This window comes from Ictalurus punctatus, chromosome 15, assembly GCF_001660625.3.
Source record: "Ictalurus punctatus breed USDA103 chromosome 15, Coco_2.0, whole genome shotgun sequence".
NCBI classification, from domain to species: domain Eukaryota; kingdom Metazoa; phylum Chordata; class Actinopteri; order Siluriformes; family Ictaluridae; genus Ictalurus; species Ictalurus punctatus.
This window is the reverse complement of record NC_030430.2, coordinates 26,858,110-26,886,010: the sequence shown is the minus strand read 5'-3', so window position 1 is coordinate 26,886,010 and position 27,901 is coordinate 26,858,110. Positions and strand designations below refer to the sequence as shown.

The window sequence follows — 27,901 nt, the reverse complement described above, 5'->3', positions numbered from 1 at the left end:
CCTGCCACCATAAAGACCCACCCACCCTAACCTCGCCTACCATCATAAAGACCCACCCACTCTAACCCCACCCACCCTAACCTGGCCTACCATCATAAAGTCCCACCCACTCTAACCCCGCCCACCATCATAAAGACCCACCCAGCCACTTTGATACCTTGTCCCTGTGTTACCTTTAATGTATATGATGTTGCATGTAGTATATTAATTAATATATATATATATATATATATATATATATATATATATATATATATATATATATATATATATATAGAGAGAGAGAGAGAGAGAGAGAATATTAATTTTACTTCGTATTTATTTTAGCATCTGTTTATCCATTTATTTTTTCTCTACTATTTTTTTTACTATGTTTTATTCAGTTCCTACTTCTCTTGGTCTCCTGGTCTGCTGCTGTATGTAGCTTTGGCAATACTGAATTGAATAAAAATTGAATAGATAGTCTCTCGCGCTCTCTCTCTCCCCCAGTCTCCCTCTGTCCCCGTCTGTCTCTCATTTGTCTCTCTCTCTCTCCCCTGTCTCTCTCTCCTTGTCTCTCTCTCTCTCTCTCTCCATCTCTCTCTCCCCCAGTCTCCCTCTCTGCCCCCCGTCTCTCTCTGCCCCCCCCGTCTCTCTGCCCCCCCCGTCTCTCTGCCCCCCTCCCGTCTCTCTGCCCCCCCCCCCCCGTCTCTCTCTGCCCCCCCCGTCTCTCTCTGCCCCCCCGTCTCTCTCTGCCCCTATCTCTTTTTCCATTGTCTCTCTCTGTCCCTGTCTCTCTCTCCCTCTCTCTCTCTCTCTCTCTCTCTCTCTCTCTCTCTCTCCCCGTTTGAAGAGTTTAAATGTTGACGTCACCACAGTGTGTGTTTTTTCCCTGAAGTAACTATGGCGGTTCTGAACTTTTCAAACTTTTCTTGGTGAGTTTTATTTGTCACTTGTTTGTGAGTTTATTGACGCGTTTCTTCTTTAGTTCTTCACTCTGATCTTTTACAGAACGCTCACGAGCCCTCACACGACTTTATTTAAAAAGCAAACAAACAAACAAGCAAATAAAAAACCCAGACGTGGATCTAAGGCGAAGTTTTCTTTACGTGGCTAGTAATCGGGAGTTAGCTTAGCACGCTAGTTTGCTAACCACATTAGCGGTAGTGTTTATGCAGGACATTGTGATTTGTGAGGAGAAGGATGGGTTTACACCGTCAGAAAACCGAATAAACTTGAGTTTTAGTGTGTAAAAACGCGTAGAGCTGAAATATCCAGGTTATATAAGTTGTTCCTGGGGTTAGCTGGGTTAGCTTAGCCAGGCTGGCCGGCTCCTTCATAGTGTAAACAGAGAAAGTGGGGAAATATTCTTCAGAAAAATAGCTTTAATTTATGAGTAAATAAAGTTCAGCAGCTCAGGAGGAATTAAACTTCATCCCAGACTGTTAAACTTCACACTTTAATCTGAGAGAAAGTTGTGTTTAATGACACTTTTACAGTTGGAGAAGTTTTTAAAACCGTTTAAAAAAGAGCTGTTTTTACTGATTCATATTTTTATATCCGATAAACAGACTAAAAAACTCGTCTTTGTGGTTTTATATAATAATTAATATCATAGATAATTAGTATTTACAGTGTAAAATACAGTCTGGGCCTTAAAATGTCCTCATAAACGTTTAAAATGCGTGTTCAGATCCTGGGCTTCTCAACTATCTTTATATAAATGAAGTACCAAATAATTGTAGATAATCACAAACTCTTGGGTGTGAGTTGTTATTGTTATTGTTATTATTATTATTATTATTATTATTATTATTATTGTGATTTAGTTCAATACTTAAAAATGTTTTAAAAATGCTTTTAATTACACTTTTATTTTCCCCCCAATGTTTTATCATTCCCCCCTAGATATTAAGTTAAAAACACAAATTTGAAAAAGTCTAATAAGCAGTTGAGTTGATGTTAAATATTTTAAAATAAATTACCATCTTAATTTTTTTTTACCGAAATATATATTTCTGCACATTTAAATAAATGCCTAATTGAGAGTTTTTAAAAACTTTAAAAAATAGTTTTTTTACTTTGGCATTTGATGAGTATTTATTATTTGAAGTACTTTTATTAACACACTTTTTTATTTATTTATTTATTTTATTTAAACAAAAACCTATTTTGTATTTGTAAATATTTAATTTAAACATTAAATGTTTAGAATATTTTCTTTTTTGTGTCAGTTATTTGCTATAATTAAAAAAAATGATCTGTTTAATTTTTTCACTGCATTTTTTTGTTTCTTTTTTATTTTACACTGTAAAGCACTTTGAGGTGCTTTTTAAATGTATGAAAAGTACTATATATATATATATATATATATATATATATATATATATATATATATATATATTACATAATTACCCCCCCCCACACACACACACACACACAAATTATGACGAATGAAGTAATGAGTCGGGGTTAAATTGGAGATGCCGAGCGCAGACAGAACCCGTCTGTGATTAGTTTTATCGTGTGAAAGTGTTCACTTCTGGTTCTTGTTCCTCTTTTTGATGCTTGTCCCATGTCTCTGCGTTAGAGACTCGTTTAAAACAATAAAAGCTGGTGTGTACGCCGTTCTACCAGTTTTTATTTCTATATATATGTATATGGCTATGGATTTTTAAGGAATGTCATTTTGTCTTGGAATTAAATGAATAATAGAAACATGACCAGGATAAAAAAAATAATTCAACAGTAGATTTATATACGAGTCAATACAACATTGTGAAATAATTGAACAAATATATAATACTGAACTTATTATTTTCAAATATTATTTGATCACTCATTTTTATTTCTGTGTTTTTTTCCCAGAAGAATACTTTTATTTCATAATTTATTTCTTTTCAGATTACACATTTATATTTACGTTTATATTTCACAATGCATTAACTCCTTTATATATTTATGGCTGCATTTTTATTTGTTATTATTTATATAAGGTATATTTATTGTATTTATTTAAATAAAACACCATTTCACTGTAGTGTGTAAATCCACGCTCCCGTCTGCCTGCTCTGCTCAGTTAACACGTGTATTTTTATTTTCGTCACTGATCGAGTCACGCTGTATCTCAGTACCTGTGTCCCCCCCACCTTACCAGTACAGGGGCCTGTGGGCAGGGCTAGAGGCAACGCTGATCACTGATTGGTCAAGCACAATGAATAAAATAAAATGGTGCCCACTTTAGCCGAGTTTGGAGCTTTAATAACAGTTAACTAGATGCAGGTGCTGATACAGAACTCAGTGTGTTTCGGTCGATTATTTCCCCCAGGTCAGACATTTTAATTGTTTTTGGAGAATTAATAAATGTATTTGTTAATTTGTAAGATTACGGCAAACCTGTAGCTAATTTTGTTTACAATATTAAACCACTGTTTTTGGCTTTTTAAAAAATGTTTAGTTTTATACAGACCAAAATGCACATTGTTTTTGATTCAGAAAAAAAGGATTCGTTTCGGTTGTCATTTTTCTTCCTTTGTTCAAATTTGGTTCAAAAGTTTCAGAAAAATCGAATCGTAAAGTGAGTATCATGAATCAAATCGACTCGTGATCGGAGTGAATCGTGATCGTTACAGAAATATCAAACTCAACACTGTGTGACATTCAGCCTTGACAAAATTCACACTCAATATCCTGTTTATTTTTACTAAAATGACCTTGCTTTGTTTTGAGCTGCTCATCACATCAATGCAGGACGAACTCGCTCGTATTTGCTCGTGTACTTGATTCACATACACAGTGTTCAGTGTGTTTGGCGTGTTCAGCCTTTGAGTCAGGTTCTTTAGGCAGGTCGGATCTCTCTCTGGACTGAGAGAGGGCGAGCGGGGTGATCCGGATCCGATTCCGGGTGAGCTCTAGTGAGGAAACGATTAGACTTTGAGTCGACTCACTGCAGGAACTGAATCAGACACGTCGTGTGCGTTGGGTTCTCCGTGCTCAGGAGATTTTTGTGATTTCAGCTCACGTGATGATTTTGACAGTAGTTTTTGACAAAAGAATGAAAGAACATTTTTAATTAAATATGTACAGGATAAAATTCATTAAAAAAGAATACGAGTGAATCGAGTTGACACTGATTCAGAGTCGACAGACGGACTGATGGGTGTGAACTCATCCTTTGCTGTTAACGACTTTAAATTCTTTATAAGCTTTAATATTGTATAATGATAGTTCTAGTTTTGTCGGTGAAAATACTGCTGTGTGAACTTAATTACTTAATTAAGAACTGAATTAACCTGTCTGACATGTAAATAAATTAGGGATGCACCGAAATGAAAATTCTTGGCCGAAACCGAATATATTAGAAAACTTGGCCGAAGGACGAATCCCGAACACGTTTTTTGCGTTTTTTCCATTTATTTTATCATTTTTTTTCACCATTACTTAAATAAAGTAGTCAAAATGTGCTTTTTACTATTCTGTCCTGCTTTTCAAAGAAAAAATCAATTACAAAAACTACAATTTTGAAATATTTATTCAACACTGAACATTTTTTTTCATTCCAGCAGGCAAGGCTACCAACAAGGCACAATATAACTTTAAATAAATAAATGAGTAAAATAAAGATATTTTGATGTGGTCATCTTTGTGCCCCTTGAATAGCCGATGGTAAGCCTATATCTGACTGCTGAAAGAATTTAACACTCTGTAGACTACAACAAAAAAGTGCATTGACGAGTCCAAAAAAGTGGATGGACCCACAACAAATGAATAATTGTCCTAGACATATGCCTACTTCTTCAACGGCCATTCTTACATCCTTCTCTGACACTTTAAAATGCTTCCACACTGCCGACATGTTTGCTGTAATTAAAGCTCCGCGCGTCTCACTCAGGTTGCTAGGCTGTTTGGTCGCGTCATCAAACACATCATTGTTCGGTCGAATTTATTCGGCCTTTTCACTTATTGTATAATTTCGGTTGCCGAACATTCGGTGCATCCCTAAAATAAATAAGTAATCGCCACATAAAGAAAAGCTAGCATGCTACAGGTTATCATATCTCAGTACACGTGATTAATAAAACTCCACGTGTTATTTCTGATCATCGATGCTGTTGGTGTTTTAAAGCTGTTTTGAACCTCAGTGGAAATTTCTCCACAGATTTTGTAAGTGTTTGTTCTGATGGAGCATCTCCAGGGAGCGTGGAAGACCATCAGCAACGGCCTGGGGATGAAGGAGTCGGCGCTGGAGAGCCCGTGTGTCTCCCCCACTGCCGCGCAGGACTTCCCGTACCAGCGCCGCGCCTCCGACGACTCCAAAATCCCCGACTCCAAGGCCAGCAGCACCATCCGGGTGTACCTGCCTAACCAGCAGCGCACTGTCGTGAGTCCCTGCACACGCACACACACACACACACACACACACACTCTCTCTCTCTCTCTCTCTCTCTCTCTCTCTCTCTCTCTCTCTCTCTCTCTCTCTCTCTCTCTGAGTTTAATTAGCATAATTAACAGGATGTTATGGTTTGAAATGTTTATGGTATGATGGTGTAGTCTAATGTTAATCAGCTATTTAATAATATTTATTTTTGTCGAAGTCTAATCCTCTAATTGTTTCTTTTCTTTATTGTTCCCAGAAGTCACGTGTCATCATTCAGTTCTCACGTCTCTGTAATAATCTCTCTATAAATCACAGAATGTGTGTAGCTTCATCACTAACACTGAAAACTCCATCTGTTCCCCACACACACTTCATTTTAATACACACGAGTGTTCTGTCCACATTATTATAAGCGCTTCTCGTGTGTGGCAGTGGTTTTGTGGTGTAATTGTGTGTGCAGTGGTGTGTGTGTGGTGTTGTAATTGTGTACTCGATGTGTGTGTTCAGGTGAACGTGCGGCCCGGTATGACCCTCCACAGCTGCCTTATCAAAGCGCTGAAGGTTCGAGGACTCCAACCTGAGTGCTGCGCTGTCTATAAACTCCACGCAGGACACCGGAGGTCAGAGTGCCGATGTAGCTGCACAAGCACACCGTCGCCACCACACCGCACGCCCTATACACGCGTTTAGTGTGATCAACATGATCAACATTTTCATGAGGAGAGAGAAAATAAAATCATTAAGAAAAGCGAGATCTCAGGTGGATTAAAGGTGTTCTAACTGCAGCTACAGCTGTAAATCATTACATCAACTTTTACTGTTCTGTAAACAATCTGTAGCTTTATCACTGACACGTCCTCAAATATCGAATGTTTAAATGCTGATAAACTCGTACTGTAAATTATCTAATTTATATTCAGACTGATCATGTATAGTTATTAATTTATCAGCATTTAATATTAGATAGTTAAGGAACTGACACAAACGTCCATGTCCGGGTTCGAAGAAAACACAGCGCAATAGAGTTTCATGACTGAGGACACGTGAAAAAAACGTATTAAACATGTTCCACTGATGAACTAATCCATCCCAATAGGGCTCGTGTCTCTCTGTGGTGTCTGTGTAGATATTTTTACAGTAATCTGATTATTATTAAACTGTATTAATTTAGTTTAATGTACGTACTGATGGAAGCAGTGTGCTGCTGAAATCTTGTTAAATTGTTATTAATTTATCATTTATTGATTAAAAACTGATTTTTAAAAACTGATTTTATAGATGGTAAAGCGTATCATCAAACATTTTTCTTAAGTATCATCGCAAAGTTTAAAAAAAAAAATTACTTTATAGTAAAATATATAAAATATATAAAATATATAAGAGAGGAGTTGTGTGTGTATATGTATGTGTGTGTGTGTGTGTGTGTGTGTGTTAGAGGAGGTGTGTATAGATACATATGTGTTAGAGGGGGTGTATATACATGTTAGAGGAGATATATATATATATATATATATATATATATATATATATATATATATATATATATATGTGTGTATATATATATATATATATATATATATATGTGTGTATATATATATATATATATATATATATATATGTGTGTATATATATATATATATATATATATATATATATATGTGTGTATATATATATATATATATATATATATATATGTGTGTATATATATATATATATATATATATATATATATATATATATATATATATATATATATATGTATATATATATATATATGTATATATATATATATATATATATATATATATATATATGTGTGTATATATATATATATATATATATATATATATATATATATATATATATATATATGTATATATATATGTATATGTGTTAGTGGAGGTGTATATATAAGTGCTACAGGATATGTGTGATTATGTGAGAAATATTAGTAATTAACTTCGTTTCCATCTTCAAATATTTTAAATCGCTCAAATATTTTTGTAAGAACTCACATGAAGAGAAATGGTTATATTCTGCCTGTTGTAATAAACGGATTTTACTCAAACCTTTTGATTTTTTCCCCTCTTTAATTGCAGTAAAAAGTCTCGTATGGACTGGAACACGGACTCGACGTCGCTCATCGGAGAGGAGCTCCTGGTGGAGGTTCTCGATCACGTTCCTCTGACCACCCACAACTTTGTGAGTTTCCCTCAGGTTACTCAGTACAGTATGAAGTATAAAATTCGACGCTCATGACGATCCTCCGTTTGTGTTTAAGGTGAGGAAAACGTTTCTGAAGTTGGCGTACTGCGACATGTGCCAGAAGTTCCTTCTGAACGGCTTCCGCTGCCAGACGTGTGGGTATAAATTCCACGAGCACTGCAGCACCAAGGTTCCCACCATGTGTGTGGACTGGAGTAACATCAGGCAGCTTCTGTGAGTGTCTCCACGCCCTCACCTCACCTACACCTTTATTTTATTTCGTCAGTACAATTATTCCTTAAATGTACAGAATAAAGATGGCAATCAAATATCGGGGCCGCTGTTCGGCAGAATATATAATAAAATATTCAGTAGTTTCAGCCATGATGATGACGATGATGATGATATAGATTTTGATTTCATTTAGAAAGGCGCTGTACAAGATAAGAAAAGAAATAGATGCAATGATGCAAATATTATACATTTATTAATAGTAATTTTGTTAATTACAAGTGTTTTTTAGATAATTATTATGTAGTATTTATTAATGATAATTTTTAAACAATAAATAAACTTATTGAACAGAATTAATTATTTTTTTTTTTTTTTTAAATCTCCTCGGCACGTGTTTTGCCAGATTATTTCCGACTCCCGGTGAAAGCGGCGCTCCGTCTCTGCCTCCCATTACCTCTAGGAGGATGAGGGAGTCCATGAGCCGAATGCCCAGCAGGTAGGACACCTTCCTGTTCGCCTCGTTATCTATAAATATTCATATTTTGTATGTAAACACAGATATTTCTTGAGTCTCACATAGCTAAATTCTTCATGAGGGACATGTTTAGTGTATAGGTTCATAATAAAGCAGGGGAGTGTGTAGAAACAGTGCTGGGGTGGATTTCACGCGCAGGTCCACAGGGAGGGACAGGTAAAGTGTTTGAACACAGGGAGGTTTTTATTGTGACATTTTATTACTGTTTATGCACTAGTGGAAAATAATTAGTTCTAATGGGATTAACGGCCGTGTCTTTACAGGGGAGTACACTTGTTTAGTGAAGCAGTTACTCTAAAGCAGCGGGTCTCAAACGTTTTGTAGTGAGGTTCACTTCAACTGTAGTATAAATTCTGCACTCCCTCAGTATGGATTTATCTCATGAACGTTATTAAGATTTTTTTATTTAAATAATATTTTTAAAGCCATAGGTCTGAGTTGACTTCAGTGCTTGGACCCATAAACATAAAAACTTTGATAAAGTGTTTTGTGATTTTTATCACTGTAGCAAAAGTCCGTACTCTGTGGGTGGGCGGGGCATACTTCCTCTCTCCCATGTCAATCGCAGTGACACTAGCCAATCATGGTTGTCTCTGAGCTCATGTATGTAGAAGCGGGTGGATAGCACTTTCCTGTGCAGACTTCACGTGTCTCGGAGGAAGCACGTGTTATACCTCCCTGTGTTTAAACAGCTTGTAATTTAAACTAAGGTTTGTGGTTTCGGACAAGTCGTGACGTGAAAAGTGTATGTGCAGCACACGTGGGTTTTGTATCCATGTGTGTGTCGTGGTGTGGTGTTTTGTCAGTGCGTGATGTTTGTGTTGTCTCTCATGTCTCCTCCAGCTCAGCACACAGACACTCGACTCCTCAAGCGTTTAACGACAGCACGGTGTATCCTCCTGCAGGGGGCGCTCTCTCTCAGAGACAGCGCTCCACCTCCACACCCAACGTACACATGGTCAGCACCGCCCTGCCTGTGGACAGCAGCCTGATCGAGGTGACTGACCTGTCTGTCTCTCTGTCCATGGTGCGCCAACTCTGTTTCTTGGTCTTTCCCTCTCTCTCTCTCTCTCTCTCTCTCTCTCTCTCTCTCTCTCTCTCTCTCTTTGTGTCTCTCTTCGTCTGTCCCTGTCCATCTCTCTCTCACTCCATCTTTCTGTCAGTCTGTCTTTCTCTCTTGTTCCTTTTTAGTCTCTCTCTTTTCCTTCTATATTTTCTATCTCTCTCTACTATCCTTTTTATATATATATATATATATATATATATATATATATATATATACACATATACATATATACATATACACACACACACATATATATATATATATATATATATATATATATATATATAATGTGTGTATATATATATATATATATATATATATACACACATTATATATATATGTATATATATATATATATATAATGTGTGTATATATATATATATATATATATATATATATATATATACACACATTATATATATATATATATATATATATATATATATATATATATAATGTGTGTATATATATATATATATATATACACACATTATATATATATATATATATATATATATATATATATATAATGTGTGTATATATATATATATATATATATATACACACATTATATATATATATATATATATATATAATGTGTGTATATATATATATATATATATATATATATATATACACACATTATATATATATGTATATATATATATATATATATAATGTGTGTGTATATATATATATATATATATATATATATATACACACATTATATATATATATATATATATATATATATATATATATAATGTGTGTATATATATATATATATATATATATATATATATATATATATATATATATATACACACACATATACACATATACACACATTATATATATATATATATATATATATATATATATATGTGTGTGTGTATATGTGTCTCCCTCTTTCTCTGTCTGTCCCTGTCCAACTCTCTCTCTCTCTCTCTCTCTCTCTCTCTCTCTCTCTCTCTCTCTCTCTCTCTCTCTCTCTCTCTATCGTAAAGTAAATTTTCCTCACTGCAGTCTGTTATACTTCTTTTATACAGTTTTTACTTTCCTCCTGTTTGTCACTAGCTGGTGTCCTGGTGTCTGTTGGTGAAGTTAATAAGAAAATAATCAGTGTGTGGTGTTAGTGAGAAACAGTAAAGAAGTGTAAACTCCTCTGTGATGAAGATTTGGGAAACTTACTGACCGTTACACAGCGCTGACACTGGAGACTCTTTCCCTACATGTTACATAAATTACAGATTACGTCACCATATCAGCGATTCTTTTAATCCGTTTATTTGGAGCGAGTGGAACAAGCGCCTTTTAATATAAACCCATGACTTGCAGCTGAATTTCTTTACAGAAAATTAATCAAAACCTTCTGACCAATCAGAATCCAGAACTCAACAGCACCCGATTTGGACACCAGTTAGTGTTCTGTGTACTTTTCTTTTCACCCCCCCACCTCTGTATTTCCTCCGTGGTCACACTCTCGTGGTTGTCATTGTGTCACTCGCGGTGTGGAGTAGGTAGATTGCCTGAATACTTCTCCTAGTTCCTGGTGCCGGAGATTTTGTCTGAAGAGAAGAGTAGGTATTGTTCACCTCTTCACATTTCTAATTCATGGCTGTAAAATTCTCTTAGAAACCAAAATGATAATATTTGCTAAATACGCAGCGAGAAGGAGGAATAAGTGTTTTGTTCGAATTTGAAATATTGTACTTATGTATTTATTTCTTTATTAATTTACTTATTAATTTGTACAGGATGCGATACGTCATGGACAAGGTCACGGATCAGGTAAGAGGGGAAAAAACTGCAGTATAGGATTTCCAATAATCCAGAATGTTTTGTTTAATAATGTTGTTATTATTATTGTTGTTGTTGTTGTTGTTGTTCAAAACTGTTCAGCCAATTAGGGAATCAAAGGGAATCTTTCATTTTTACATTGTGCATAAGATTTCTTTAAAGTTAGTCACATTTTCAATCTTTTTTTCTGGCAGTTAAAGAGTAGGGCAGATGGGCGTGTCTTTAGGCCCATATATGGACATTAAGCCCTGATAAACAAACATTCCTGAATAGTTAAAGTACTGTCATTGCACTCAGAGAGATTTTTCTATTGCTAAGAAAATCTGTACAAAACATATGAATCTTAATGGCACACCCACCTTCTCCATTTATGGTCTTAAATACACGCCCACTCTGAGTGATCACTGTATTATTTATTGATATAAATATTTATTCATATTGTTATACATTGCTTGATTTTTTTTTTTTGTGCGTATATGCTCATTCCGGGTTTTATTTGAACTCTCCTACAGCAGGAAGTTCCCCAAACCAGAGTCCGACTGGCTGGAACCAGTCCAAAACTCCGCCTCCAGCTCAGAAAGAGAGGGCGCCGCCCTTCAGCTCACAGGAGAAAAACAAAATCGTAAGTCCTCTAACGCACGCTGCTTCACCTCAAAATGCACTCCTTTTTCAAGCATGAGATAATTTGCATCTAAATTACATGAAACACACCACAACGTGTGTATATTGCTCCCAGCGTCCGAGGGATAAGAGAGACTCGAGTTATTACTGGGAGATCGAAGCCAGCGAGGTCATGCTGCACTCCAGAATCGGCTCGGGATCTTTCGGAACCGTTTACAAAGGGAAATGGCACGGTGAGAGAATCGAGTACTGCTGGAGAACCTGAACATGCACATCCAGCACAATGTCTGGTTACAGAATAATGACCCATCGCTAAGCTCCTGTTCCTCTGTCCGGACTCACAGGTGACGTCGCCGTCAAGATCTTAAAAGTCACTGATCCCACGCCGGAGCAGTTCCAGGCCTTTCGTAATGAAGTCGCAGTTCTGCGGTGAGGCGGCGTCCTTAAAACATCAGAACAGCACACACACATGCACACATTCATTCATGCAGTTATCCAATCAGCCAATCATGTGTCGGCAGAACAGTGCGTAAAATCATGCGGGTACAGGTCAAGAGCTTCAGTTAACGTTCACATCAAACATCAGAATGAAGGAAAAAGTCTGATCTCTAAAGTGTGACTTTAACGCTGATGTGTATGTTGGTACCAGATGGGCTGGTTTGAGTTTTTCAGAAACTGCTGACCTCCTGCTGGGAGTTTCACACACAGACTGGTGCGAAAAACAAAAAACATTGAGTGAGTGACAGTTCTGTGTGTGGAAACACCTTGTTGAGAGAAATCAGAGGAGAATGATCAGACTGGTCTAAGCTGACAGGAAGTCTATAGTAACTCATATAGTCACGCTTTACAACCGTGGTGAGCAGAAAAGCATCTCGGAACGCACAACACGTCAAACCTTGAGGTGGATGAGCTACCACAGCAGAAGACCACATCAGGTTATTCTCCTGAGGCTATCATAGGCACAGACTCCTTAAAAGAAAAATCAGTCTTCAGCTGTCCAGTGTGGGCGAGTCCGTGCCCATGATTTCGTCATATTCTTGCTCTTGTCTGACAGGAGAGGAACCTGATGTGGTCTGATCATTCTCCTCTGATCTCTTATCAACAAGAGGTTTCAGCCGGCTCACGTGATGTTTTTTGTTTTTTGCGCCATTCTGTGTAAACTCTGGAGACTAACAGGCTGCGGTTAAACTCAGAGATCGCACCTTTTCTGTTTGAAGTGAACGTTAGCCGAAGCTCTTGTCCTGTATCTGCATGATTTTATGCACTGTGCTGCTGCTATATGATTGGCTGATTTAGATACTGCATGAATGAGCAGGTGTACAGGTGTTCTTATAAAAGTGGATGGTGATGGTTGGTGTGTTGAGTGTGGAACCTCTCGGTCTTTCTCCGTGTGTACAGGAAAACCCGACATGTGAACATCCTGCTGTTTATGGGCTACATGACGAAGGATAACCTGGCCATCGTGACGCAGTGGTGCGAGGGCAGCAGTCTGTACAAACACCTCCACGTGCTGGAGACCGACTACCAGATGTTACAGCTGATCGACATTGCGAGGCAGACGGCTCAGGGCATGGAGTGAGTGTCAGGAGCATAAACATCACTACAGAAGCAGACTCGGAACACCGGACACGTCTGGGACGATCAGCTACCTTTCTGTAATTGTGTGTAAATTTAACTCGAGCAGAGATTTAATGTTTCTGTTCGTTTAATTTCAGCTACTTGCACGCAAAGAACATCATCCACCGAGACATGAAGTCCAACAGTATCCTTATCACAATTTATTCATTTATACACATTTCATTTTTGGGCATGAAGACAACTTTATTTAAAAATGAGAATGGAAACATGAAAACTGGCTAAAGTAGGAAGTTGTAGCAAAAAAAACAACATTAAAGTTAAACATCAAATACAAATAAAAAGAAGAAATAATAATTACATTAATAATTACATTATGACATTATAAAATGTCAGATTTGATTTATAACAGGTTGTAAGAATAACATGGAAATAAAATCGATTGCCAGTAAAAATAACCGCTTTAACCGGAACACAGACATTTTCCTGCATGAAGGCCTGACGGTGAAGATCGGGGATTTCGGTTTAGCCACGGTGAAGGCTAGGTGGAGCGGCTCTCATCAGGTTGAACACCCGTCAGGATCCATATTATGGATGGTGAGTTTCATCCACGGATAAAAATGAAAGCAGGATAGTTTGGGATGTAGGTAGTGTTCTCAGGATGAAGGTATAAGTGAAACCGTGCTCTTTATATAATAACAGTATGATCTTTATCTCTCTATAATGTTCCTCGCCAGGCTCCTGAGGTGATCAGAATGCAGGACAACAATCCGTACAGTTTCCAATCCGACGTTTATTCCTACGGAATCGTTCTGTATGAACTGATGACCGGCGAGCTTCCGTATTCACACATCGCTAACAGAGATCAGGTACAGCTCGATATGTACACAGTACACATTCATCACATTACATTACATTACATAAAAACATGCTGTAGCTAATGCCTGTTAGTCTGTAGATGAGGGTGCGGTTGGGGGCTGGGTCAATTAGGGGGTTGGGAGAGGGTGCGGTTGGGGGCCGGGTCAATTAGGGGTGGGGAGAGGATGCGGTTGGGGGCCGGGTCAATTGGGTGGGGAGAGGATGCGGTTGGGGGCCGGGTCAATTGGGTGGGGAGAGGGTGCGGTTGGGGGCCTGGTCAATTAGGGGGTGGGGTGAGGGTGCGGTTGGGGGCTTGGTCAATTAGGGGGTGGGGTGAGGGTGCGGTTGGGGGCTTGGTCAATTAGGGGGTGGGGTGAGGGTGCGGTTGGGGGCTTGGTCAATTAGGGGGTAGGGTGAGGTTGGGGCTTGGTCAATTAGGGGGTGGGGTGAGGGTGAGGTTGGGGCTTGGTCAATTAGGGGGTGGGGTGAGGGTGCGGTTGGGGGCTTGGTCAATTAGGGGGTGGGGTGAGGGTGAGGTTGGGGCTTGGTCAATTAGGGGGTGGGGCGAGGGTGCGGTTGGGGGCGCGGTTGGGGGCTTGGTCAATTAGGGGGTGGGGTGAGGGTGCGGTTGGGGCTTGGTCAATTAGGGGGTGGGGCGAGGGTGCGGTTGGGGGCCGGGTCAATTAGGGGGTGGGACGAGGGTGCGATTTGGGAGGTAGGATTAAAGCTAATACCTTTTTTTTTTTCATGACTTAATTTCCATATTAAATCGCAATCCTGCACTCGCATCAATTAATTTTAGAATTATTATGGTTTAGAACATTAATCAACACCTTTTGATGAATTATGTATGGATTAAACATAATTTAACTGGGATATAAAAAATCCGGGGAATACTGATGTGACAATCAGAACCTGGGAAACTATTGACCGTGTGTGTGTGTGTGTGTGTGTGTGTGTGTGTGTGTGTGTGTGTGTGTGTGTGTAGATTATCTTCATGGTTGGTCGAGGTTATCTGTCTCCGGATCTCACTAAGCTGTATAAGAGCTGCCCCAAAGCCATGAAGCGCCTGGTCGCCGACTGTATTAAAAAATCCAAAGAAGAGAGACCGTTGTTCCCTCAGGTGACGCATCAATACCTTACTTTTATAGTTCACTCTGCATCATAAATATTCATCCAATCATTAAGGTTTGCATTTTTAACATTTCACTGATTTTGCAACATGGAGGACAAAGTACTGCTGGAAAAAAAGTATTAATGAGTGAATATGAGGAGATGTTCTGTAAAGATTTCAATCTGACTTTTGATTGGTCCTGTAGATTCCAGTGTTCTGATTGGTTAATAAGACTTTAATAAGGATTTTTAATCCTTTTCCTGTCCTGGTGTTTGTTCAGATCCTGTCCTCCATCGAGCTCCTGCAGCACGCTTTACCCAAAATCAACCGCAGCGCCTCGGAGCCGTCGCTGCACAGAGCCACTCACACCGAGGACATCAACTCCTGCACTTTGACCTCCATGAAGCTGCCCGTGTTCTGACGCCACAAGCTGGAGCTGATGGAAACCACACCACGTCTTCAGACATCTTCCTGAAAGCGGTGTAATCAATCTCTCTCTCTCTCTCTCTCTCTCTCTCTCTCTCTCTCTCTCTCTCTCTCTCTCTCTCTCTCTCTCTCTCTCTCTCTCTCAGATGAAGGCGAAGAGAAAAAGGACTCTGTTGTATTATTTGAAGGTGAAGGAGGTCTTCATGCACAAAAACCAGTCAGATGAAATCTGGGTTGTGTTTAAAAAGTGTAGATACGTAATTGTTACAGGTCTAAGCATTAAAGGTTTATGTTTACTGCTATATTTGACATGCTGAAACGAGCCGCTGATCGTCCTGCTGTTCAGCTAACAGCAGAAATGTCACGGTTTTATTTCTTAAACTACAGACGATGTTATTCTAAGCTTTGCTTTGCTGCAGGAGCGGAGAAGGAGCTCGTGTCCGTCACGGCGTGAAGGACGGAGGGTTTTAGTTTGAATCCGTCCACACGTCTTCCGCCGTCGCCGTGCCTTTCCCTGCGTGTGGAGTTTTATACGCTAGAGCGTTAATGTTAACGTGCACATCCTGTAAACAGATCAGTGTTCAGAGTTTTAACGGTGTTGATTTTGAAGAGTAGGACTCGATGTTTTTAAGACCGTTTGATTTTGAATCAGCTGTGTATTTCTGGGTTTTATTGCAGACTCGAGTACAAACTGTTTATCAATAATGGTTATTTTAATAAAAATTTAAATTAAAGTTAAATACAAAAGCATTGCATTTTAATTGAAGTGTCTGTTTTTCTACTACAGTCATACTGCATGTAACAAATTTGAATGAATAAATGATGTGGGCAGGGCTAGAAATGGTACTGACCACTGATTGGTCAGAATCGTTCTGATTATTATAACGTCTCTGACAAGAGCAGCTAATCTGCCTTTATTTATTTGTTTGATTATTTTTTGCATGATTCACATTTTTCTCCCTCAAAATGTACATTTAAAATTATTTTTTAAAATTAATTCATTCAGTACTGTTTTCTTACGACTATTTCACATTAAATCTGACAAATGGCTTCCTGTTCACTATATTCGCTCACTACGTAGGGTATAATACTGTTTTTGGAGCTGTGTGTTTTATTAACCAAATAAGGAAAGTATTGGCACCCGTGCCTACATGATGGCAGGGTGCAGCGATGAATAATCGTCACAATTTTCTCATCAAATGTAATACCTCAGGTTCATTTTTTGTTTATTTTTGCACAGTACTCTTTTCTCATCATTGATATTTAATTACATCTCGTACCTGTGATTCACGTAAAATCTGCTTAACAACACAAACGGCTTCCTATTCAAGGTGATTCGAGATTCCTCAGACACCAGGCACCCATCACATCTCGGAGAAACGGACCTGAATATTTTACTCAGTTTAGTTTTGGAGAAGTAGAACCTCTGTAGAACATCTGTATGTTTAAGGAGCAACAGTTCGGTTACTTGTGATCATGAAGAAGCTTCCATAAAATTCAATTCACATTACATGTTGTCATTTTAAAAATAAGGGAGTGATAACTTTTGCACTCGGCTCTCAGGACGGGCGTTGCTGGCTGGGGAAATGGACTCCAGCATCATCGTGTGAAAAATTGTAGACAATAACTCAGAAATGACTTCATCAGTAACTTTATAATGCACTTTAATTTTGTAAACATCGCCATTAACTTTATAAAATGTGTTTAAAATCAAACTCTTTCAGGAGAAATGATCTTAAGTGAACAGACACATCACAGTAAGGAAACTACAACTGTTATTGCATCATAAAATATAACAGCCAATCATGTTTCTGTATGCAAATACAGGCCATGCAGTGGGAAAAGGGGCGGGGCATGTAGGGTTAGAGTTGCTTCTAATTTGAATATTTCTAAAAGCTAGATTTCTTGATCAGAGTGGAAGTGTTGTACTTTTGTCTTTTTCTGTTATTTAATGACTTTTTGTGGAACTGCCACATCAAACAATTTTAAGCAAAAGCGACCTAAAATTTTAGTTGTATTTATTACTTTTATTTTCTTTAATTAATTAATACTCATCTTATTTTCAATCTTTTAAATAAATAAAAATTTGGATCTTGTGTTTTACATTTTAAATAAATATTCTGAATTTTGCTGTAAAATTTTTAAATGAATAATTGGAGCCTTTTTATATTTCTTAGAATTATTACTCTGGAGATTGTTTTTCTTTTTCTTATTTAAATCAGTAATCTGAATCTTGCTGTTGTCCTTTTGTTTAAATGAAAAATCTTGACCTGGGATTTCATCTTTTTTCAATTAATAACATATCTTTATTTTAAAAAAAATGAATCATCTGGACTTTTAAACTTTTTTAAAAATGTATTTGTTTAAAGAGAATAATCTAGATCTTGCTTTTTCAGTGTTTTTATTTATTTAATTTTTTAATTGTTGATCTGATTTTTTTTTTTGACTTTTTATAAAGGAAGAACAATCTGGATCAGCTTTTAAAAAAAAAAAATTATTAATCTTTATTTTTTTTTTTAAAAAATTGAATGAATTAATCTCTCTCTTGCTTTAAAGTTTTATCTGGATTTTTAAAAGTCTGATGTGTTCTCAAACAAAGCAAAACGTTTTATTTCATATTTTTTCAGTACAAATGAAGAATTTGCTCTCGTTTGGATTCTAATACTGGATTCTTAACTAAAAGCAGATTCTGGAATATTACAGTGAGTCTTATTTCCTGTCTAGTGATGCTCTTATTAACATGTTTATAAAATCCAGGTCATTAATAACGGTTCCCAGTCATGTTCTGGGTTCTAGTAGAGGTCCTGCATGATCTCCAGTAAGAGCGGGTGAAGACACATGTCCAGCTCGCTCTTCTTCAGTAGGTGGATGTTGCGTACATGTTCAGCAACCAGCGACCGCAGGTCCGTCATCTTCTGCAGCAGTTTGGCGAAGAGGTGCGGAGACTCGGGGTGGAGAACCTTCAGCTGGAACTCCAGAGTCTGAAGAACCTCATCCTGGAGCGCCTCGATGGCTTTTGGGTTCACCAAACCCGGCCGATCTGCAGTCAGGCAGCAAAGTGGCACAGGTTAAACACTAATGACTAGCAACTAGCACGTAATGGAAGTTACTCTGTTATACAGTGTACTCCACTAATATTGGCACCCTTGGTAAATATGAGCAACGAAGGCTGTGAAAAATTCTTTATTGTTTAACCTTTTGTTAAAATTCCCAGGACACTCATGTCTGTAGGGGTATAACCTGCCCAAAATTCCCCAACTGACCCTTCTCCATCACCCCCTAATAATCTCCATCTCTGAATTAGCTCTATAGGGAACCTGGAGCCTATCCCAGGGAGCATTGGGCACAAAGCGGGGTACACCCTGGACATCCATTGCAGGGCACAATCACATACACACACACCCATTCATACACTACTGGACTGGGGGAGGAAACCGGAGTACCCTGCAGCACGGGGAGAACATGCAAACTCCGTGGGAATCGAACCCCCAACCCTGGAGGTGTGAGGCGAACGTGCTAACCGCTAAGCCATCGTGCTCAACGCTCATCCAAAAACAAACTGGAGCGTCTTCAGTGTGCCGACACTACTGGAACTTCAAATGGGATCGGGTTCTACGGTCAGATGAAACCAAAATGGAGCTTTTTGGTAATAAACACAGAGGTGGTTTTGGAGCACACAGATAGGTAGCTGTATGGAAAAGTCCCTCATGCCCACGGTTAAATATGGAGGAGGATCTTTAATGTTTTGGGCTGTTTTTCTGCAGAGGACCTGGACATTTTGTTAGGACACATGGCATCATGGACTCTATCAAATATCAACAGATATTAAATGAAAACCTGACTGCCTCTGACAGAAAGATTCAAATGGGCCGTGGTTGGATCTTCCAGCAGGACGATGATCCAAAACATCATCAACATCAACACAGAAATGGTTTACTGACCACAAAATCAAGGTCCTGCCATGACCATCCCAGTCCCCTGACCCGAACCCCATAGAACACCTGTGGGGTGAACTGAAGAGGAGAGTCCACCAGCGTGGATCTCGAAATGTGAAGGATCTGGAGAGATTCTGTATGGAGGAACGCTCTCAGATCCCTCACCATGTATTCTCCAACCTCATCAGGCGTTATAGGAGAAGACTCAGAGCTGTTATCTTGGCAGAGGGAGTTAGCACAAAGTATTGACTAAAAGGGTGCCAATAATTGTTGCACACCTATATTTAACAAAGAATTTTTTTTATAAACCTGTGTTGTGTTTTGAGTATTTTTGTGATTTAAAAATTTTTTTTTTTATAAAAGATCAAAAGCTTAAACAATAAAGACAATTTTTCACAGCCTTCTTTACTCATATTTACCAAGGGTGCCAATATTAATGGAGGGCACCGTACTAGTTTAGTTTTGGATAAATTTTGGATAAAATCATCACATACAACATCATGTGTTGTATGATACAAATGGTCTCAGTGATACAAATTAATTAAATAATCCTGGATTTATTCAGGATTAAAGTAGCAATTAAATTTAAGATTTATCTTGATTGATCTGTTAAATCCAGTTATTTTAACCTTTTAGTCTTGTTATAAAATTAGCTTTTAAATTTTTAAATGAAGTAAAAAAATTGTTAGTTCATATTTTTTAAACATTAATGTGTAAATGGTGAACTTTTACACCATTAACCCCAACACTCTGAAAACCCATTTGTCCGGTCAGCATATGTTCTGGACTGTGATTGGTCAGGAGGCGGTGATTAATTCTCTATTACAGCGGCTCTGACAGTAGCGCAGGTTTATATTAATGCTCTCGTTCTGATACCTTATCGTTTCTATAGTAACGGCTCACTCACAGGGACGTGTACAGTGCACGCTCCACTGATAATAAACGTGTTAAAAAACACCAGTTTATGTGGAGATCTATTTTACATGTAAGGAAGGAGTCTCCAGTGTCAGTGCTGTGTAACAGTCAGAGGTGAAGCTGGAACATCTTCAGGACAAAGTTTACACTTCTGACAAGCTGTGATTTGTTCAAGAGAATAAAGAGCGAATAATGAGGGAGAATAAAGAGAGGGAATAGAGAGGGGGAATAGAGAGGGGGAATAGAGAGAGGGAATAGAGAGGGGGAATAGAGAGAGGGAATAGAGAGGGGAAATAGAGAGGGGAAATAGAGAGAGGGAATAGAGAGAGGGAATAGAGGGGGGAATAAAGATAGAGAATAAAGAGGGGGAATAGAGAGGGGGAATTGAAAGGGGGAATAGAGAGCGAATAACGAGAGGGAATAAAGAGGGGGAATAGAGGGGGGATAGAGAGAGGGAATAAAGAGGGAGAATAGAGAGAGAGAATAAAGAGAGAGAGAATAGAGAGGGGGAAAAGAGAGAGAATAACGAGGGGGAATAGAGAGGGGGAATAGAGAGGGGGAATAAAGAGAGGGAATAGAAAGGGGGAATAAAGAGAGGGAATAGAGAGGGGGAATAGAGGGGGGGAATAGAGAAAGGGAATAGAGAAAGGGAATAGAGAGAGGGAATAGAGAGAGGGAATAGAGAGAGGGAATAGAGAGAGAGAATAGAGAAAGGGAATAGAGAGAGGGAATAGAGAGAGGGAATAGAGAGAGGGAATAGAGAGAGGGAATAGAGAAAGGGAATAGAGAGGGGGAATAGAGAGAGGGAATAGAGAGAGGGAATAGAGAGAGGGAATAGAGAAAGGGAATAGAGAGGGGGAATAGAGAAAGGGAATAGAGAGAGAGAATAGAGAAAGGGAATAGAGAAAGGGAATAGAGAAAGGGAATAGAGAGAGGGAATAGAGAAAGGGAATAGAGAGGGGGAATAGAGAAAGGGAATAGAGAGAGAGAATAGAGAAAGGGAATAGAGAAAGGGAATAGAGAAAGGGAATAGAGAAAGGGAATAGAGAGAGGGAATAGAGAAAGGGAATAGAGAGGGGGAATAGAGAAAGGGAATAGAGAGAGAGAATAGAGAAAGGGAATAGAGAGAGAGAATAGAGAAAGGGAATAGAGAGAGAGAATAGAGAAAGGGAATAGAGAGGGGGAATAGAGAAAGGGAATAGAGAGAGAGAATAGAGAAAGGGAATAGAGAAAGGGAATAGAGAAAGGGAATAGAGAGAGAGAATAGAGAAAGGGAATAGAGAAAGGGAATAGAGAAAGGGAATAGAGAAAGGGAATAGAGAAAGGGAATAGAGAGGGGGAATAGAGAAAGGGAATAGAGAGAGAGAATAGAGAAAGGGAATAGAGAAAGGGAATAGAGAGAGGGAATAGAGAAAGGGAATAGAGAAAGGGAATAGAGAGGGGGAATAGAGAGGGTTGGTGGAATGACTGTTTATAACTAGCTGCTATAACGTCAGTGAGAACAGGAATGAACTCATTTCCTCAACATTAAATGGTTTATGTTAATGGAGCACTAGATGTTTTTACCTCCACACAGGATGACTGCGGTGATGAAGAGCACCAGGTCGCACTCCTCCAGCTCGAGTGCTCTAAATTTATCCAAGAAGTCAAACTTGGTCTCCATCATGTCGCAGAACGGTTTGCGGAGGCTCTTGATGAACTCTCGGGTCATGAAGACTCGTCCCTCGGCCATCAGCACGCCGTCCTTGTTGGTGAAGTGACTCAGGCAGATGATGTTCACCTCGAAGGCGCTGTACTTCAGCATGGTGATCTGATCGCTCAGCTCCAGCTCCCCGAAACCCGGGATGCTCTTCGCAAACTCTGCGACTCTGCGCACGCACTCGGCCGAGCCGTACTGCACACGGCGGAACATGGACAACTCCAGCTCGGCGACGGGGAACAGAGCCGGCACAGACGAGTGCTTCCACACCAGGAACCCCTCACCAGCCATCAGAGACTTCATATCGTGGATGATGAACAGCTGACGGGAGGAAGAATGTCTGATCAATTCTCATACTGAGTAGAACATCAAAATAAATTCGGAACGCATTCCAGACAGAACAGCTGTGTGCTAGTGAAGATGTGCTAATCCCAGGATGTTTTAACACACTCGAAAATGACCCGAATCAAGGGACTAAGGGATAATGGGATTGAGCTTTAGGGATGACTATAAAATGATGGGTTAAATTCATGAGTAAGAATTAGATTACAGAATTAGAGATCATGAATTAAGGATTAGGAGTTAAGGGTTGTGATTTTAGGGTTAGAGATTCAATATCAGGACTACGTTTAAGAGCATTTAATCTTAACCCCAATCCCCTAACCTTTGATTGTTAACCGTACATTTAATCTGCTAAACCCCTAATCCCAAATCAATCTATAACCTTAATCCTGAATTTAACCCTAAACCTTAAGACTTATCTCTTATCATTAACTGTAATTTTTCACTCTAAAAATAACCCCTTTCCCCTAATCCTTTATTCTAATCCCTACTCTTAAAATCTAATTTACCCCTTCATTTTATCTGTAAACCCTAACCCTTGATCCTTAGCCCTAAATTTCAACCCCAAGGTCTGACCTTCATTTTAGATCCTTAACCCTGAATCTTACCCTTTACCTCCTAATCCTAAAAATTTATCCTCAACCAAAACCTTATCCTGAGTTTACCCCAGAATGTTAACCTTAAACCTTAAACCTTAACCTTTATCCCTAATCCTGATCTTTACACTTCAATCATTAACCCTAAATCTTCCTCTTTTAAACGTAAAAGTCTGGTTTAAATTCCAGCGTAAGGATTTTTGGTTGAGGATTAGATTTTAAGATTAGGGATTAGGGATGAGGGATTAGGGGTGAGATTTAGGGTTGGGGGTTAGGGTTGAGGATTAGATTTTAAGATTAGGGATTAGGGTTTAGGGGTGAGATTTAGTGTTAGGGATTAAACGATAGGGTTACATGTTTTAGGTTGTGGATTAAGGCTCAAGATTAAAGGGTTTCCTTTATTTGTAGAGATTAAAGCAAGTTCTGAGTAATTTTACCGGGTTTTCTGTGTCTTTTCCTGATAAAATGGCTTTGGCTTTGCTCTTCGTTATTGGGAAGTGTCTGAGGTAGGAACGGTATAAATTCCTGGCGATCGCTTGTTGTTTTCCTGACTCCGGTTCCAGCCGATGCACGACTGTGTGGAACTCCATGATCAGCTTCTCTCGCTCGGCTAGAGGCGTTCTCCCAAAACGAATGGCTGTGAGGAAGCGATATTTAAGTTCTTCTGCAGGATGGCACTTTAAATGAGAAGTGTTCTGGTTAAAGATAAGCAGTTTATTGACGTACCTGTGTGAGACATTCCTGCCAAAACACACTTCTTAAACCGGCAGAACTGACACTTGTTCCGGCTTTTTTTGTGGACTCGACAGTTCCGGCTGCAGTGTTTATACTTCAGCTTCAATCCCACGGTTCTCCGAAAGAAGCCCTGAACAATTTCAAAATCTTAATCCTTTAGATTAGATCGCAGATCGCAGGTTCGGCATCAGATGCCTTTTAGAAGTTGCTCCAATTTCCTGTTATTATTTTTCACATATTTCACATGAATACATCAATACTCTACTAATAAATGCATATTATACAGGAAAATATTGAGTCAGCTCACATTATTAACTGGTAAACTGAATTCCTCCTCTTTTGGCTTTATAAATAAAACAATTTTTTTTTTTTAAATGATTAATGCCTTGGAGACTTTCGTACTGTTACAGTATGTTTTTTTTTTTTAATTTTTTTTTTTTTACATTTTATATTCATTATATATATAAAATGCATGTTAAGTTATTTGTGCCATATCTTCTTTTCCCAACAGAAATGAAATGTAAATAAATGTTCAGTGTTTATAAAGAGCCGTATACAGCATGTGAATTATTACACTAATGTTTTACTGAATTTATCAACTTAAATCATTAATTACTACCAGAATTTCAGTTTATACTATCAGTGCTTTAAAATCTCCTAAAACACCATTTTATACCTTTTTAAAATAACAATCCCTGTAAAATATTAAATAGTTTAGGAATTTTAATGCATAAACAATGGATAAAAATGTCAGTGGAACATCTCTACACTTTTTCCCCCCTCATTAAAAATACCAGCATCTATGAATATGCATGAATATGCAAATCTGTCCAGAAATTTTCTCCAAACTGTTTCTTTAGCAGCGTTTTAGTTACCTTACACCCTTCACAAGCGTGGACGCCGTAGTGATACCCCGAGGCTCGATCTCCACATATCTTACACGCCATGTTTAGTAACGCGGTGCTGGCGTCGTCGTGCAGCTTGGCGTACGAGAAGCTGTGTTCTGTATGAGGCGGAGTCTTCAAACCTGAGCACCTAGAACCTGAACCAGGACAAAACCACTTAAACACTATTTATTAATAAAAATATCTTAAATTTCTTGATTTTTAACTCTACAATGATTCAGTACATGATACAGAATATACAATGTCCTGAGTTCATGCATTTAAATATGCTGATCTACAGCTTCAACACTATTTTGTATAGAAAGTGTGTTTTGTGTCGGAGTCCTTGAGAATACCACTTAAACACCACGTCCTCATAAACTCTGTCTGATATCAACTATTAAACCCCATCGTTTAAATGAGCGAGGTCATGTTGCAATCTCACCATTACCCACAATGCATTTGGACTTCTTAAACTCACACTGATTGACTCTACTTATCTCAGATCTCAGATAAGTAGAGATTTTAAAAAAACTGTGTGTGTGTGTCTGTGTGTGTGTGTGTGTGTGTGTGTGTGTGTGTGTGTGTGTGTGTGTGTGTTTGGTCCAGAAAACTTTTGGAAAAGTTACAGCTTTACCTCTGTCTGTTACACAGCACTGACACTGGAGACTCCTTCCATACACGTTTCATAAACACATTTCCTCTCACAGGAAACTTCACCATATCAACCATTATTGAAATCTGTTTATTATCAGTGGAGCGTGCGCTGTACACGTCCCTGTGAATGAGCCGTTACTATAGAAACGATAATGTATTAGAACTAGAGCATTAATATAAACCTGCGCTGCTGTCAGAGCCTCTGTTCTAGAGAATTAATCACCACCTCCTGACCAATCACAGTCCAGAACTCAGCAGTGCCGTGGTGTAAATGTGAATCTGGGTATCTCACTGTAACAGCATGACGTACTTTCCTCCTCACTGTGGAGACGCTGAGTGTCCGTGTCATTGGCGAGTTCAGAATCCTCACTGGAAGCGCTCAAGGAGAACTCGGGTTTTGATGGAAATGTCACGTCGAAACCGTATATTGTCATTTCGTCCAGTCCGAGCTGATCGAGTCCAAAACTCATGTTCCAGGCGTCAAACTTCTCTCCATCCGTACACATGGTTAATTGGACGAGTGAAGGTCCGGGGATCAGACTGAATGAAGCAGTGGAGGAGAAAGAAGGAATAATTGACAGTTTTAATGGTCCAAGCGGAATTTTATGATCTCAAAGGTCTGGTTTTTTTAAACATTAACCTGCAGTGAGGTTCAGGTTCAGCTTCCAGATGTTTTATAGACAACACGTGATCCATTGAAAGACTCGGAGGTAGGAGGAATCTTCTTAAATATATATTTGACCTTTATTACAGCATGAAAAAGATTGAGAAAGATGATCGCTGATAATAATTTCCATCTTATTAATGTGTGTATGTGTGTGTGTGTGTGTGTGTGTGTGTGTGTGTGTGTGTGTGTGTGTTACAGATGTCAGCAGGCATGAGGAAGCTGCAGAGGAACCACCACTCCCTTTAGATTAACGGGGTCCCATTGGAGAGAGTGGTTCATATCACCAGGACATGCCATGGTCCTGTCACATTAACCCCCTGGTGAAGAAGACCCGTCAGCGTCTTTACCACTTTAGACTCTTAAGGGCCTGTAAACTGCCCTTTAATGTGCTAAGGAACTTTTACACCTGCACCATGGAGGGCATCCTGATGGGAAGCATCACAGCTGGGTTTGGGAACAGCACCAAGCAGGATAAGTGGCTCTCCAGAAGATGGTGCAATCAGCTGAGTGCAACATCTGCACTGAGCTCCCTGACCTGCAGTCCATCTACCAAGGCCGAGTGAAGGAGCTCAGCGGACTCTTCTCTCTGTTGCAGTCAGTGACGTGCTTCTGCTCCCTAAAGGCCAACAGAGAGAATGAGGATCTTGTTCCCACAGGCCATTCGGTTCCTCAACCAGGACAACACCTAGGACTAGAGCCAGATGTTACACCAACCCACTGCACATTATGCAAAACACAGTTGTACTGTTTCTGCCACCGATCTTTCTCTCCTATACATCAGATTTTTAAAATATTTTTCTTTCCTACCTGTATAGAAATTAATTTTGGTTTATGTAACTTCTATTTTTATGTCAGGGACCATCGAAAAAAGCGTTTCACTGCACGTCGTACTGTGTATAATTGTGTATGTGGCCAATAAAATTAGAATTTGATATGTTACTAATTAACCCTAACCCCAAGTGCACCTCTGAGTTAGTCTCAGCCTCCCTAACGCACGGTGTGAATTTAGTGAAAATCAGAGAACGCTAAAAAAACCCAAAACACAAAACCCAAACAATCTCAGTAAGATTCCCCTTACTGTTTTTCTTTTGGGTGAAAAATTCAACATTCTCAGATTTTCAGCAAATTGACACGATGCGTTAGGGAGGTCAAGAGTAACACAGCGGTGCACTTAGTTCGTCCGGGGGAGGAAACCGGAGAACCCGGAGGAAACCCCCGCAGCACAGGGAGAACACGCAAACTCCACACACACAGGGCAGCGGCGGGAATCGAACCCACAACCGTGGAATGAAGACATGAATTTGCTCTTGTTGCTGGTGTCAGGATGGTGAGTACGTGCAGATGATTTTTTTCGGGAGATTGTTGTCACATGTAGGGAGTAACCAGTACTTGCCAGAAATTGCTGAAATTATTTTAATATTGCTGTAGCCCTCTCAGCAGCTTCCCTGACCAGTTTTCACCTGATCTTCTCATCAATTTTAGAGGGACGTCCTGTTCTTAATCGTGTCACTCTCATGCCAAACGTCCATGGTATATCCAGTGCCTCGGGAAATTTTTTGTCAGTCACTTTAATTGTTGGCAGGTGTACACTAATTAGTATTTATCATGATTGATTGGTTGATTCTGAACAAATTCCCAGTTATATAAGAGTGTGCACGTTTATGCAAGCTGTATTGGAAGT

The 27,901-nt window shown here is 38.9% G+C and overlaps 2 protein-coding genes across 7 annotated transcripts; one reads left to right on the top strand and one right to left on the bottom strand.

Moving 5' to 3' along the window:
* Positions 1-744: 744 nt before the first annotated feature.
* raf1a (Raf-1 proto-oncogene, serine/threonine kinase a) lies at positions 745-16,540 on the top strand. Of its 6 annotated transcripts, none has more exons than XM_047160401.2 (18): positions 745-914; positions 5,138-5,359; positions 5,864-5,976; positions 7,456-7,558; positions 7,638-7,795; positions 8,199-8,291; positions 9,174-9,357; positions 10,917-10,976; positions 11,154-11,187; positions 11,712-11,818; positions 11,933-12,050; positions 12,162-12,246; positions 13,216-13,392; positions 13,533-13,579; positions 13,871-13,989; positions 14,130-14,261; positions 15,239-15,373; positions 15,645-16,540. In XM_047160401.2, the coding sequence occupies exons 2-18, from the start codon at positions 5,159-5,161 to the stop codon at positions 15,783-15,785; spliced, it is 2,007 nt and encodes a 668-aa protein (XP_047016357.1). In that variant the 5' UTR covers positions 745-914; positions 5,138-5,158; the 3' UTR covers positions 15,786-16,540. The 6 variants fall into 6 exon arrangements, with proteins under 6 accessions (XP_047016357.1, XP_047016359.1, XP_047016356.1 ...); XM_047160403.2 differs by having other exon boundaries at positions 746-914; positions 9,174-9,327; XM_047160400.2 differs by having other exon boundaries at positions 746-914; positions 11,709-11,818.
* An 897-nt stretch (positions 16,541-17,437) lies between these two features.
* LOC108276331 (peroxisome proliferator-activated receptor gamma) lies at positions 17,438-26,184 on the bottom strand. Its single transcript, XM_017487917.3, has 6 exons — positions 25,864-26,184; positions 24,888-25,054; positions 24,004-24,142; positions 23,715-23,914; positions 22,207-22,660; positions 17,438-18,830 (listed from the first exon to the last, which is right to left on the bottom strand). Exons 1-6 carry the CDS (start codon positions 26,057-26,059, stop codon positions 18,583-18,585), a joined length of 1,404 nt encoding a protein of 467 aa, XP_017343406.1. The 5' UTR covers positions 26,060-26,184; the 3' UTR covers positions 17,438-18,582.
* Positions 26,185-27,901: the final 1,717 nt, after the last annotated feature.

Excerpts from the sequence above, each read along its gene's own strand:
- raf1a (XM_047160400.2), top strand. The coding sequence starts at position 5,159 with ATGGAGCATCTCCAGGGAGCGTGGAAGACCATCAGCAACGGCCTGGGG. Across the intron at positions 5,360-5,863 it reads CTAACCAGCAGCGCACTGTC|GTGAACGTGCGGCCCGGTAT; the intron begins GTGAGTCCCTGC and ends GTGTGTGTTCAG. Across the intron at positions 8,292-9,173 it reads ATGAGCCGAATGCCCAGCAG|CTCAGCACACAGACACTCGA; the intron begins GTAGGACACCTT and ends TGTCTCCTCCAG.
- LOC108276331 (XM_017487917.3), bottom strand. The coding sequence starts at position 26,059 with ATGTGTACGGATGGAGAGAAGTTTGACGCCTGGAACATGAGTTTTGGA. Across the intron at positions 22,661-23,714 it reads GAAAAGACACAGAAAACCCG|CTGTTCATCATCCACGATAT; the intron begins GTAAAATTACTC and ends TCCTCCCGTCAG. Across the intron at positions 18,831-22,206 it reads CGCAGTCATCCTGTGTGGAG|ATCGGCCGGGTTTGGTGAAC; the intron begins GTAAAAACATCT and ends GCCTGACTGCAG.